At 57.0% G+C, this 13774-nt stretch overlaps 1 protein-coding gene across 1 annotated transcript in view; it reads left to right on the top strand.

The window, feature by feature from the left end:
• The window catches only part of PLXNA2 (plexin A2), a 134409-nt gene that overhangs the window by 63487 nt on the left and 57148 nt on the right, over positions 1 to 13774 (top strand). Inside the window, exon 5 of the mRNA XM_038162569.1 lies at positions 10327 to 10427. Within this exon, the coding sequence (XP_038018497.1) occupies positions 10327 to 10427 (101 nt within the window). The remainder of the gene's footprint in view (positions 1 to 10326; positions 10428 to 13774) is intronic.

Raw genomic sequence — 13774 nt, 5'->3', positions numbered from 1 at the left:
GAGCTTCATCCCACCAGGGGATGGACACAGGCACTGCCACCCGTGCTGTGCCCCACTGCAGTGCCCTGCTCGCCCGTGAGCTGGGGTGATGCTCCCTTGCTGCTGGCAGCAGCTGTGCCCTGCTGTGCTGTGTGAGCACACGGGGCCTGTTCCAGCCTTTGCTGCAGCTCCCCTGTCACCCCTGTCACTCCAGGCACACCGGGTCCAGGACACACACTCTGCGTTGGGGACAGCCAGGGTGACCCAGGCCTGTGGCTGCTTTGCTCCAACACAGGAAAGCAAGGGTTAAGCTCAGGGCCCCTCTGGAGAGAGGGAAATAACCCCAGGGACCCCGGGGTCCCTCACTGCGCTCCAGCTGCCTCCGTGCATGTGCTGCTCATTTTTCATCCTGAGCACAGCTGCCGCCAGCAGCTCTGTCCTACCCCTGCTCCTGCCAGTTTTGTGAGCAGAGAATAAAGAGGGGCAGCGCACAAACCACCGAGGTTCATCTGCCAATTGTCAGGCTGCGGGGGCAGCAGGGACCGAGCCACGGCGGGCACCTTTTCATTAGCGGCTCTCTTTATTCATCCCCTGCAAGCTGCTCTCCTTTTTGAGGAGGGGACCTGCTGCTGCTCGGGTTTTCATCAGGGTTTGGCCCTGATTAGCTGGGTGGCATGGGAGGAGCTGCCTTCCCTGGGATCTCTCCCGGCGTGCAGAGATCGATGCCATCAGCACAGCCTGAGCACCGGGGGCTGGCAGAGCCCCAGGGCTGCCCCTCTTCCTTCAGCTGGGTAATTAGGAGCTCTGCAGAGGGGGAAGAGAGGTCACACGTGGAGTGGGACTATTACCCCCGTCCCTTGCCAGCCACCCTGCAGGGAGATGCCCTTGGAGCAGCTGCTGCAGCGCTGGCTCCCGGCAGGAAGGCAGCTGAGGCAGGGCAGAGCCCCTGCCAGGGGCGTTCAGCCCCAGTGGGAGGTTTGCAGCTGACAAACACCGTGCCAGGGACCAAGCTCAGTCCAGAAGTGGTGGTTTCGTGTCTTTCACGTGGCAGAAAGAGCCAGCCTCGTGGGTGCCCGTGCGCTGCTCCCTGCCAGAGGCAGAAGACAGATTATGTCACGGATCCACCAGCTCTTCTCCTGGTTTTTGGCATTCCCGAGCTGTCCTTAATGAACTGATCCCTGCAGGCCTGCTCAATGCCCCATCCTGGGGCAATGATTCCCCTTGTTCCCAGCCTCCCTGGCTGCTGAGGGCTGCCAGTCCCCACAGAGCTGGTTGATTTTGTCCCTTCCAATCCCTTGCAAGCCCAGAGCTTTTCCTGGAGCTGCTCTGTAGGTAGGCTCAGCACAGGCTGCAGGATCCCCCTCGCAGTCTGTTGGGTCTGCTGCTGCACTGACGCCAGCGATATTTATGGAAATACAAGCAGAAGTTCCTCAGGCTCCGATGGAGCAGAAATAGTTTCATGGCATTATTTGCCCAAAATGCCACCGTTCTGAGTGCTGGATCCGGACACTGAGAAGCTGATGCCAAAGCAACTGCTTCCAGCAGGAGCTGAGGTGGCTGCCAGGGACAAGTGCCTTGGTGTGGCCGCCCTGGGAGCATTGATGCAGCAATTCTGGGGTTTGTGTGGAGCCTCTGAGCTCGTGGCAGCCCTGGGAGCATTGATGTAGCAATTCTGGGGTCTGTGTGGAGCCTCAGAGCTCGTGGCAGCCCTGGGAGCATTGATGCAGCAATTCTGGGGTCTGTGTGGAGCCTCAGAGCTTGTGGCAGCCCTGCCTCCCATCAGAGCAGCGCCACAGCCCCAGAGCTGCTCTTTGATTCCACATCTCCCATGCAGCACAACAGCAGCCCAAGGAAAAGCAGGTAGAGATCAAAGCTAAACCCTTTACCCGGCCTTCTCTGGCTACAAAACCCATTTTGCAGCTTTCATTTCCCACCATGGCAGGCCCTTGCTCCGTGCTCCCACTTTCCCAGGGGCGCTTCCAAGCCGCAGGCAGCCGTGTTTGCTCTGGGGGCAGGGGCTGTTTAAAGAGCTCACTTGTGGTGGTACCACAAATGAAGTCATGTCCCGAGGGCCGGGGATGTTGTGGGGAGGTTTGACGGGGAAAACCGCCGTGTTGTGACTCGTGACCCAGCGAAACCCCGAATTGTGTGTTTAGCACAGCCCAGGCTGGAGCTGTTTCCTTTGCCTCGTCCTGGCACGCTGCCCTTGGCTCGGATCACTCATCCTGTGGTTGGGGCTGCTCAGGAGTCACCCCAGTGGTTAGGAAAGGAATGTTAAAGGGCTGTTGTGTAAACCCACCGCTGCCTGAGCAGGCCTTGTTTTCAGTATAATCTGCTGCAGGGAACGGTTTAACCTTCATCGTATTTTTTTTTTTTTATTATTTCATTAAGTAAGATTTATACAGGTATAGTGTTGGAAAGGTCATCCATCCCTTGGGTGTGGGAAGAGCTCTGAGCGTTCCTCCCTCTCCACGAGGTTATTTTACCCCTGGTTTCAGCTGGGAAAGCACCAGGCCTGGGTTTTGTTGCCTTCTGGGAAGTGAATTTATCCCTGCCTGATCCACAGAGCCCCCTCAGCCCCCATTCCCACCCTCAGCGGATCCTCCAGCAGCAGCGTTTCGGCCCCCTGGAGCTGCTGGGTGGCCTTTCCCCAGGGGATTGCAGGGGGGAAGCAGGGAGCTGTTCCCCTCAGGAAATTTGGGATCTTGGATCTGCAGCGGGGACCTGAGCTCGGGGCTCAGGATCTCTGGATGCTTCGCTGCTCCTGTACCCCTGAAATGAGATATTTTCTGTCTTTCTTGTTCACTGACATGTGATGAGGCTGGGTGGGGGTTTTTTTGCAGACGTTTAAGATCCTCTAGCAGCAAGGCAGCAGTGGTTGGCCAGCACAGCCCGGGTGTGCTTTAGTGCTCTGCCTGTCCCACAGCTCCGAGCATCCCCAGCACCGAGGACACTCCGGCCAGGCACGGAGCTTCACGGGCTGAGGCAGCAGGGCTGGGAAGGAGCTTTTGCAGCTTTTCTAGCAGCAACCTGTTCTCCAGGGCTTCTCTGAACCCTGAGAACAGATGGCTGGGCTGGAGGCTGAGATGCAAGGACAAGGGACTCGCGTTGACATTACCTTTACCAGAGTGCCTTTCATCATTAGCATGTAAATGCCAGCAAACACCCAGGAATTATCCATCTATGATCTCTTCATCAGAAGAGGCCTCTGATCAGGTTAATCTCCCTTTCCCAGCGTGGAAAGGAGGATGCTGAGCAGCTGTACCCACCAGCAAGGGGAAGCAGAGTGAATTTCTGAGAGGGAAGGATGCTGCGAGCACCGGGTTTGAAGTGGCTGTCAGTGATTGCTTTGCCTCTTGCTCGGCGCTGCCAGGGCTGGAACAGCAGCGCTGATGGTGGTGATTGAGCCCGATGGGGCTGCTCCTGGGGCAGGTGCCCTGGAGCACCTTGGCTGGGTGCTGAGCAGCCCAGCTCTCCTGTGGGCAGGAGGGAAGCTGCCAGGCCGGTGCATTTCCATCCTCTCAGTGATCTCCTCTCCCTCCTGAGAAGCAGAAGCCAAAGCAAGCATGGGGGAGGGTGGAGGAAATGTGTTTTAACAGTAAATACGGCCTTGTTATTTATCAATGCAGAGTAATTGAAGTAATTTCATGTCGGTTTTAAATGCAGCGCCCAGGGATCTAATCTATCTGTCTAATATTAATGGGGAATATTTGCTTGCCTCATTCATTCATTACTGTTTTCATTAAGACTCTAGTCCCATTTAGGAGTCTGTTTGTCATTTTAAACTCTTCTGTTTTATCTTAGCCTGCCACAATCCCTTTTAACAACTGAAGTGAATCCGTGAGTTGCAGGCTGGCAGCTGGGGGAAGGGGCTCTGCTGTCTGGCGTGTGCTTTTCCTGGGGAGCCAGGAGAAACAGACTGGAGGCACTCACAGGCAGCAGGCTCCGAGCCTGCCTGCATCCACACCCCGGAGAGGCAGGGCTCCTCAGCAGAGCTGGGGGGCTGAGCTCCCCAGCACGGCCATCCCTGCAGGGACACGGCTGCAGAGACTCCAGCTCTGGAGGCTCCAGCACCTCCAGGCCAGCCCAGGAAGCTGCTCGGGGCAGGGATGGGGTTGATGAATGCTCAGGGTGCTTCCAGCTGGGTGCTCTGGCTCCTCACAAGGTGTGTTCCCCTCTGAGGCATCCCCACCTTCAGGGTATCACAGAATCACAGGATGGTTTGGCTTGGAAGGGACCTTAAAATCCACCCAGAGCCACCCCTGCCATGGCAGGGACACCTTCCCCTGTCCCAGGTGCTCCAAACCCCGTCCAGCCTGGCCTTGGGCATTGCCAGGGAAGCAGGGGCAGCCCCAGCTGCTCTGGGCACCCTGTGCCAGGGCCTGCCACCCTCCCACTGCCCACTGCCAGGGGCTCTGTCCCTGCCCTGCCCTGGCCTGGAGCTGGGAGAGGCCAGGGAGCATCACGGGCAGGGCTGGGTGGGCAGCAGGGCTGGGCAGCCCCAAGCTGGAGGCGTCCAAGCCCAATTAGAGCCCCGGGAAGGGGAGCATTGTGCTGCTAACGACTCTCTGGCAAAATGCTCTGACTAAAACAGTAATTTCTGTAAGCACAGCCCAGTTGTGAGTGCTCCTTGAACACCTAATTACTTTGGTTACCGCTCCAGAATTATTCCGAATTCTATTTCTGCCGTTTTCTCACCAAACAGAGAGGGGAAGAAGCGCACACTTTATAATTATTCACCTTAATTAATTTTCTGAGCTTCTGTTAAAACTTTTAAATGACTGCAGGGAGCACGCCAGGAGTTCCATGGCAGCCAGGCAAAGCAGAGGCCGTGAACTGATGCGAGATGAAAGTTCGCTGTGTTGGATTGATCCCCACCTGAGCCCAGAGATTTTGGAAGGCTGCCCCCCTTTTATCCTGATTAATTAGTTCCCCTGAGGCCTGGGCTAATCAAAGGGCAGTGCTCATCAGCTGGTGGCCATGGCATCAGAAGACGGTGCCAACACGTCAGGGAGCCACTTGTGATGGCAGCAGTGATGTCCCCTGGCAGGAGCACAGGGATGGGCCCCTGGCTGCTCCAGGAACATGATCCAGGAATCCAGAGGGGACTCCCACAGGAGCAGGGAGGCTGTGTCACCCTGGATCACATCCTGGCTTCTAGGAGCTCGTTTGACCCTTTTTGTGCAGTCGGGAATGAAACTGCCACTCCCCTGAGGTGTGGCGGCTCTCCAGGGATCCAGGACGTGGATCCATCACAGCAGAGCCCTGTCCTTGTGGGGGAGACCTTTAGCATCCCATTCCTCATCACTGGCACCCTCATCACCCCCTTTTCCTGTCAGGGCAAGCTGCTGTGGGTCAGCTCTGCAAGAAGCTGAGTGGTTTAGGGTCCCAAAAGAGAAGGATCTGCTCAGGGTGCTGCCCTCCCCAGCTGCCGTCCCTGTGTGGGGACACCGAGCTGCCACCAGCACCCCGGGGGCAGGAGCAGCTCAGAGGAGCCAGGCAGGAACGAATGCGTGGCTGCACCTCATTATTGAACCCATGAATTCCGCTGCGTTTGCCATTCCAGGAGCTGCTGTGAATACCTCAGCCAGGTCTGCGCTCCAGATTTCATTTCAGCGCTGAAGGTGCCAGAACTGGGTGGGCACGAGCTTTGCCCAGCCCTGGAGGCAGTGGGAACGGGGACAGGAGGTGGCTCTGGGCACAGGGAGAGGGAGGTGGCCGTGCCTGCCTGGCCCCACAATTCCCAGATGCAGATGGTCCGTGCGAGGCAGGAGGCAGAGCTGGGGCTGCCAGGGCGCTTTGTGGCTGTCACACAGAGCTGGCACTGCTGAGCCAGTCTGAGCAGGGGGTGGATGCCACAGTGGCATCCCAAATGCTGGGCTGAGCCTCCACCCACAGCTGGCAGCCCAGGGAGGGCGAGGGGTGGGACACCCAGTGCCTGTGCCAGGCAAGGGGCACCTGCCCCTGTGCCCACCCTGCAGCCCCAGAGGGTCACTGTCACCTGCTGGGGGCAGAGGAGGAGCTGCCGGAGCCAGCAGACCGAGCAGCCCACGCACAGTCACGTGCTGGAGATGAAAACCCATCTCTCCTCCTGAAGGAGGCTGTGCTGCTCCTGGGAGCGGGCTGGGATCTCTGCCTGGCACTTTGTTATTCCAACAAACCCCGCTCAGATGTTCCATATTGATGCGATGATTAACTGGAGCCGTGGTAAACCACAGGAAAGTGTTTGTCTGCAGGAGCCTGTGTGCCAGAACATGAGGCTGCTCTGAGCCCTGCCGGGATGCTGGGCCGGATGGATGCAGGAAACTCTGGCTTGAGGACAATTTTCCTGCTCGAGCAAGCCTCACTTCGGGATATTTGCTATTTTTTCAGTCTTTCTTGCTTCCCAGAGGAGGCTGTCCTTGCTTTCATCACCTCCCGCAGGAGCCTGGCACGCTGCACGGAGGGTCTGGGGGAGCCAAGGAGAAGGGAATGTTTGCAGAAGATCTGATCCCTCGCTTGGAGAGCGATCCAGTCCCTGTGCTCCAACACAGCTTGTCCTCCTCAGATGTTAATGAGGTTCTCACAGCAGCAAAGCCAAGCCCACTGCAAAGGTTGCCTGGATCAGAGTTGAAGGGGCTCTCTCCGTGCATCTGCAGTGCTGTAATTAAATAATCCCCTCGTAGCCATGGCAACGTTGTCTCCCTGTCCTCTCCCACTCGCTGCTTCTCTGCCAGAACTTCCCGGCCTTGATTTGGGTCTGACAAAGCCCTCCCTTTGAGAGCCCTCCCTCCTGTGCTGGGGCTGGGACAGCAGAGCTGCTCCTGCCGGAGCGCTGCCCTGGCACAGCACTGCCCCTCACCTGCTCCTGAGGCACAGGGGTGGCTGCTGGAGCCATCCCCACCTCTGGGAGCTCCACGGCACCCTGGGGATGCTCCTCGGTTATTTGTGGTTAAAACATCCCCTCTCCTCCGTGTCCTGGCTCCGCCCCAGGGATGCATTTCCCTCGTCCCACTCACTCCTGGTCCCTCCACACTCCCTGGTGTGTCTGAGCCTCCCCCAGGCAGCAGCAGCAGTTTCCAGGTAGGGATTTCCACAGCCCGAGGCAGATTGCACCCAGTGTTGTGCTCAGCAGGGCCACAGCTCCCCACCCCTGCACCCCGGGATTGTTTTGGCAAAGGTGCCCAGCAGGATATTCCACCTGGAGCAGGAGGAGCGGTGGGAAGAGCCTGCCAGACTTTTAGCAGCCTCTGGGAAAGTCTGACTTTATTTTCCCTGTCACCCTGGCACATTAATGGCTGCAGCTGAGGCGTCCTCCTCGCTCCTTCCCACACTTTTTCACGTCTCCTGCCCCAGCACAAAGCAGAGTTTTCTCACGAATAAAGGAAAGAATCAAATCTCATTGGAAAGTTCATCAACTTCGGGCTCCTGCTCAGTGAGTGATAGATGGCTTTAATTACACTGAACTAGCTGGCATCTCTACTCCACTCCCCAAAGTCATTAAAAATAGATTTTCTGTTGAACTCCAGCCCCCCGAGGGGTCTGTGGGCAGCCTGCTGTGGCTGTGAGATGCTCCAGGGGCTGTCTCCAGCCAGGGGAGGTCACAGGACTGGGCTGGTGGCACGCAAAAGCTGGAAACTTTGCTTTGGCTGTATATTTCATTTTATTTATTTATTTATTTATTTATTTATTTGGAACTGGTTTCTTGCACTTATTTGCTCCGGGGGCTGGCAGAGTTGGAATGTGTGCATTTTGGAGAGTCTGTATTGATTTTATTTTATTTTATTTTATTTGTAATTTATTTTATTTTGCTGGCGTTATGGGTCAGGCAGTCAGGGACAGTCATAATGAGGCTTCATCATTTGATGGCCGAGCAGCAGGTCCATTTTGGCAGGGAGAGCAGGAAGAGAGGGCACAGTTGGGCTGGGGGGAGCGGGGCTGTGCCCTCAGGAGCGAGGACATCCCCAGCAGCACTGGATTCTTGGCTGTTGTCCTTCACACAGATGCTCCTCCAGAGACATTGTTCAAACCCTCTGTGTGGTTTTTAAAGAATTATCATGTGCAGAAGCCGCAGCTTCTGAGCAGAAAAAGAAACGAAGCGCTCAACATCAAATCATCTCTAATGAACTCTTATTCACATAATTCCAGCCCTCCGTTATTTATAGAGCGCAGCGAGAGCATCCAGCTCCTCACAAACACGAAACAAGCCCTGAGCTGCATTTAAATCACGGGGACAGATCCTGCCAAGCCTCCCTTTGTGGGTGTGAGCGGGGCATCCGCAGTGCTGGGGGATTTTGGGGCTCTCCTGACGCCCAGGCTGGGTCAGGGCTCAGCGTGCTGGGCTGATTTTTGGGGGAGCCCAGGGACCTCCCTGGGTGCATCCTGTGCTGGCTGGTGTCTCCCACAGGGAGCTTTTTGGTTTGAAAAACCTGGGTTTGCTGCTGGTTCTCCAGCCAGGGGCAGCAGGGTGGCTGCAGCACTGGTCTGCACTGGGAGATGCTGGGTGGCCACTGGGGGTGGGCAGTGTCTGCAGGAGTGAGTCCTGGCTGGGCCGTCCTGGGGGGCTGTTCCTGTCACCAGGCCCCTGGGCTTGCTCCCAGCCCATCTCTAAAGTGCTTTTTGCTCCTTACAAGGGAGAGGCAAAGCAGCAAAAAGCACATCCCCTGCGGCCACCCGAGCGCAGACCCTGCGAGGACACCCCAGACCCCTCTGCAGCCAGCAAGCAAACCCCAACCCCTCATTTCCACCTCGGAATTTCTCCTCTCTGTTCCCGAAGCTCTCCCCATCCAGCAGGGGCTGAAGGCACTCCCAGCTCTGCCCCTCCCACCCCTCATTTCCAGGGTCCCAAACCGAGCCCTCCACCCTCCCCACGGGCCCGGCCAGGAAACTCCAACCCCGGGCGATCCCTGCTTCGGGAAAAGCTGTTGAGTGGGGCTGAGGAAACAAGAAGAATAGCAGCCCTATTGGTGTCGAACTCAGAGAGGAACTGGGTTCTCACTGTGTCAACAGCACTTGGCGTGACAGCGGCCGTTGTGCGGGGAGACACTGCTCCTTTCAGCGCGGCTGCTGGGAGCCGGGTGCTGTTGTGACGGACAGAGCCAGAGCCATCCAGCAGTTGTTTGAATTCCCAGCCAGTTGCAGGCATCGCTCCTGGGGCCCAGGAGCTGCTGGGAGAGGATTATCTGCAGCGTTTGGTGGGGGAAATGGGTGCAGAATCACGGAATCACGGAATGGCCCGGGCTGGAAGGGAGCTGAGAAATCATCTGGGCACTTCCCGCTATGCCAGGTTGTGCCAAGGTCTGTCCAGCCTGGATTTGAGCACCTCCAGGGACAGGGAGCCCACAGTCTCTTGAGCAACCTGTTCCAGTGCCTCCCAACCTTACAGGAAGGAATTTCATCCATATTTTGTACAGGGAACGCTACAGGAGCTCGAGATGCAGACCCACCCTGCTGCTGGAGGTGGCAAGGAATGGGTTGGAAAGGTTAAAGTGGTTAAAAACGCTGGAGGTGGCAAAGGATGTGTCGGAAAGGTTAAAGTGGTTAAAAAGGTTACAAATGTCTTTGCTGGAGCCGAGCAGTGACCTGTGGTTAAAGCCTGGTGTCGTTTTGAAGCCTCTGGGGGTTTCAGTGCTGGTAAATAGGTCAGGACCGTGCTGCACCTCACCATCGCCATCATTCCTCGTGTGCTGTGAGTGGGAGAGGGGCCTACAGCAGCCTTTGGGGCTGTTCCCACCTGTGCTCCCCTCTGTGGCACCCCTGCCTGGAAGGGACTGGGACCCCCAGTGGGTCAGGCCAAGAGGCTGCTGCTGGAAGGGCTCGGAGTGGCCCAAGCAGTGGAGCACCCACCCAGACTCAGCAGAGCAGTGGAGCACCCACCCAGACTCAGCAGAGCAGTGGAACACCCACCCAGACCCAGCAGAGCAGTGGAGCACCCACCCAGACCCAGCAGAGCAGTGGAACACCCACCCAGACCCAGCAGAGCAGTGGAGCACCCACCCAGACCCAACAAGCTGCCACAATCCCAGTGATTCATTCCCTGCAGCAGCTCCCTGGGGAAGGGTGAGGCAGCAAAGCGTAAATCAACGAGGAGAGGGCTCAGCTCCGGCCCAGGGGAGGCTCTGGCCAGGGGCACTGCTGTGGGAGCCCAGCTAGGGCTGGCCGTGCCCAGGACTCACCCAGGGGACGGGCTGACCTCACGTCTCATGGATTTACAGTCTCAGTCTCCAGTAATTCCTATTCTTGGATGGCAGAACGGATTCATTTCAGGCTTTGCTGCTGTGCCCCCTGGCTCTGAGGGGCTCAGCAGGACCTGGGGCTGCTCTGGCTGTGCTGGCAGAGCAGCCCTGAGTGTGTGTGTGTTCCCTGCAGGTGTCCCGGGTGCCCGTGGAGTCCTGTGAGCAGTACACGACCTGCCAGGAGTGCCTGAGCTCGGGGGACCCCCACTGCGGCTGGTGCTCCCTGCACCACATGTAAGTCCGGCGCTGGCCGTTCCCTGGTGATGGAAGCAGCTCCCAGAGCTTCCCAGAGCCTCCCACACAAAACAAGTCAGCCTGAAGTTCCCCAAGTCCATTTTTCTCTCCTTTGGACATTCCCTGCGCTGCAGCTCGGATGCCTCTGGAGATCCCTGAGCCCCCCGGGAGAGGTGAAGGGAAATCAACTCCTGCTTCAGGGGCAGGGGCAGGGTGACGTGGATGGAAAACCAGATGGAAAAATGATGGAAAACCAGGATTTGAACTGGTGGGAATGGAGGCCTGCTGGTTTGCACAGCCCTCCTGCTGTTTCACACCCTGCTGCTCTTTGCCCAGGCTGCAAACCCCAAAAATGTGGAATTTTCAAAGGCAACAGCAGATGTGATCCTGTGAGTGGGGCTTTGCTCCCAGCGAGGTTGCAGCAGCAGAGCAGAGCATGGAGCCCCTTTAAAAGCCCCAAAAGGGAGATTTCAATCCTGCAGGGAAGGTCAGGGGGTCCCAGCTCCAGCTGCTCCAGGGGACCCAGCAGAGGGGCTGGGAGCTGGCACAAAGGGCTGAGGGTGCTTTCCTCCAGGGGAGCTCCAGGAAAGCCTCTCTGCATTCAGGAGGTGTCCGTGCCCTTCCTTTCTCTGGCCTGCCATAAAAACCAGCACTTCCTTAGGCGGAAGGGAGCCCACGGGGCAGAGGAGCTCGGGGAGGAGGGAGAGCCTGGAGCAGGGAATAGAAACCCCCCGGCCCCGTGCCAGCTGCCGAGCAGCCCTGAGCGCTGGGGGACGGGGGAGGCAGGGCTCAGGGACCCGCACGGCAGCGCTTGGCCACTTGCCTGAGGAGCAGGTGCTGGGGGGAGCCGGGAGCTGCAGGCTCCTCCGCAAATCCGGCCTGGATCCGGGGCTCGGGGGGCACCGAGCTCCCCACGGCGGGTTTGGGGCATGGCCACGCTCGGGAGGGGCAGGAGAAGCAGCTCAGCCCCTGAGCATCCCGCAGGCTCCTCTCGGGGAGGGGCTGGGGGTGCCAGCAGGGCTCTGGGCACCCCGCAGCAGCAGCCCAGGGCACTCTGCACACTCTCACATTTGGGGTTTTTAGCTTTTTTCCTTCCCAAGGGAGCTTTCCTCACTTGTCTTTCACTCACTCGGGGTCACCAAATGTGGGATTTGCAGGGTCCCAGGACGAGGGAAGAGACGAGAATCTTGACTCCATGTTGCAGAAGGCTGATTTATTATACCATGATATACATTATATTAAAATGCTGTATTGAAACTACACTGAAAGAACAGAGAGACAGGATCCATCAGAAGGCTGGACAGGAACAGAAAGGAATGAATAACAAAATCTTGTGACTGAGCAGAGCCTGAGCCAGCTGCATCCTTGATTGGTCATTAATTAGATACACCTCCCATGGACCAGCCAAGGAAGCGCCTGTTGCATCCCACAGCAGCAGAGAGTTATTGGTTATGTTTTTTCCTGAGGCTCCTCAGGTTCTCAGGAAAGGAAAATCCTGGCAAAAGGATTTTCATAAAATATCATGGCGACAGGGAGCCCTACAGCCCTACAGCTGAGCCACCCTTTGTGCAGCCATGTCCCAAAGGCCTCACTATCCCAGCTCCTCTGTCAGAAGGGAATTATTTGCACCCTTGGGCTCTGCCAGCCCCGTGTGCCCTCCCGGGCTGGGCAGCAGGGTGGGCACGGGGCTGCTGCAGCAGGAGCAGTGCTGGGGGCTCTGGTGCTGCTCCTGCAGCAGCTCCTGTGCAAGCACCAGCGAGCGCTTCCCTCATGCTAATGAGCTGAATCTTCACAAGCCACCTGGGAGGCAGGTAAAGGTTGTTATCTTCATTTTGCAGAGACAAAACCCTCGATGACAAGAGGAGAGAAAAGTGTCATTTCCTCTGCCCTTTTGGCCATGACATTTCAGCATCAACCTATTCCCAACAAGGGCTCTTCCCCTGATGGGATTTCTCAACTCTCCCTTCAAGCATCTGCACTTTGGAGCAGTGATCATTTTTCAGCTTTATTTTTTAAGCTGTAAATAATTGAGTTTATCTTGCCATTCCTCGGAGCCTCTGTCATCTTTGTTGGCAGGCCCCAAGTGCTGGAGTGTGTGTATTTAATTTGTCACCTCTCCCCTTTCATTCTCACGTGCTCCTGCTGCCAGCTGCTCCCTGGAAGGGTGCTGGGTCAGGGGCTGATGCTCCCACTGTGTTTGGGGGTGGTTGAAAGGCTGAGGGGTGGAGAAGCAGGGGATTTGCTCATCCTCTGCGTGGACAGAGGGATCCTTTGCTCTTTGGGAGCCCTCAGAGGCCTCCGGGAGATTGTTACAGGATCTCTCCAGCCCAGTGGGATGTGAAGCCTGCAAGACTTCCCCGTGCTGCTCTCTGCAAGTGTCTCATTGTCTCCAGGCCTATTTATCTCCGTTGGGGCTGTTGCCATAAATAGGATGATAAAAAAGAGCCATTCCGGCGAGTCAATGAGATAAAGGCTCCAGTGGAGAGCTCACTTTAGGGCTATCTTAGAGATTCACTTAAACCTCGATATTTCTTCCTTTGGCACCATTCATATTTAGCTCCTTTATGCTCCAAAGGAGAAGGTACAAAAGGGAGAGGGTGAGGAGAGCAGCCCCAGCGTTTGTTGGGGGTCAGGGGGGTGGTTTGGAGAGGAGAATGCAAACTTCACTTACCTTCATCTAAAGCAAACTCCCACTGTTCCACAGAATCCTGCAATGCTCGGGTTCAAAGGGACCTTAAAGGGAAATTTGCCACCTGCACCCATGGATGGGGGGCTGGAAGGGAAGGATTTTCCCCAAATGACAAAAAGCAGGAAATGCTGGAGGGCTGCCAGCGCCAGGGCCTGGTCTGGAGCACTGACAGTCCTCCCTGGGCGCCCCGTGGGTGCCCTGCTGCAAACAGCTGGATTTCCCTCTGCTCCAAGGACACCTGCAGCAAAAGCAGGGACGAGGAGCACGCGGAATGCTCGCAGCACTCCCAGGCACCTTGGCACGCTGGAGGCTTGGTTCCTGCTGCTGGGAACGGGCAGGAGCTGGGAGCTCCAGGCACGAGCAGCAGCCAAGCCCTGCTGGCAGCAGCTGGAAGCTCCCATTGCTGCCTGTGGCTCACCCCCAGCTCCAGCAGGAGATGATTTGTGGGCTGTGTGGTTTTAATTAGGACAGAGGCATCATCCTGTCCCTGCCTGTTACAGCTTTCTGGTTTAGCTCGTGTGCAGATGATGAGTCCATGGCTCACCCCACACCCCCAGCACATGGATTGGCAGCTCTGGATTGTGTCCCAGTGCAGGAATTACTCATGGGATACTTGGGCTTTGTGGTTTTGCTGATCACAGAATATTTTCCAGTGCCC

This window comes from Motacilla alba, chromosome 26 (genome assembly GCF_015832195.1).
Source record: "Motacilla alba alba isolate MOTALB_02 chromosome 26, Motacilla_alba_V1.0_pri, whole genome shotgun sequence".
Classification (NCBI taxonomy): Eukaryota; Metazoa; Chordata; class Aves; order Passeriformes; family Motacillidae; genus Motacilla; species Motacilla alba.
The sequence above is the reverse complement of the archived record's forward strand: the minus strand, read 5'-3'. Positions and strand labels throughout refer to the sequence as shown.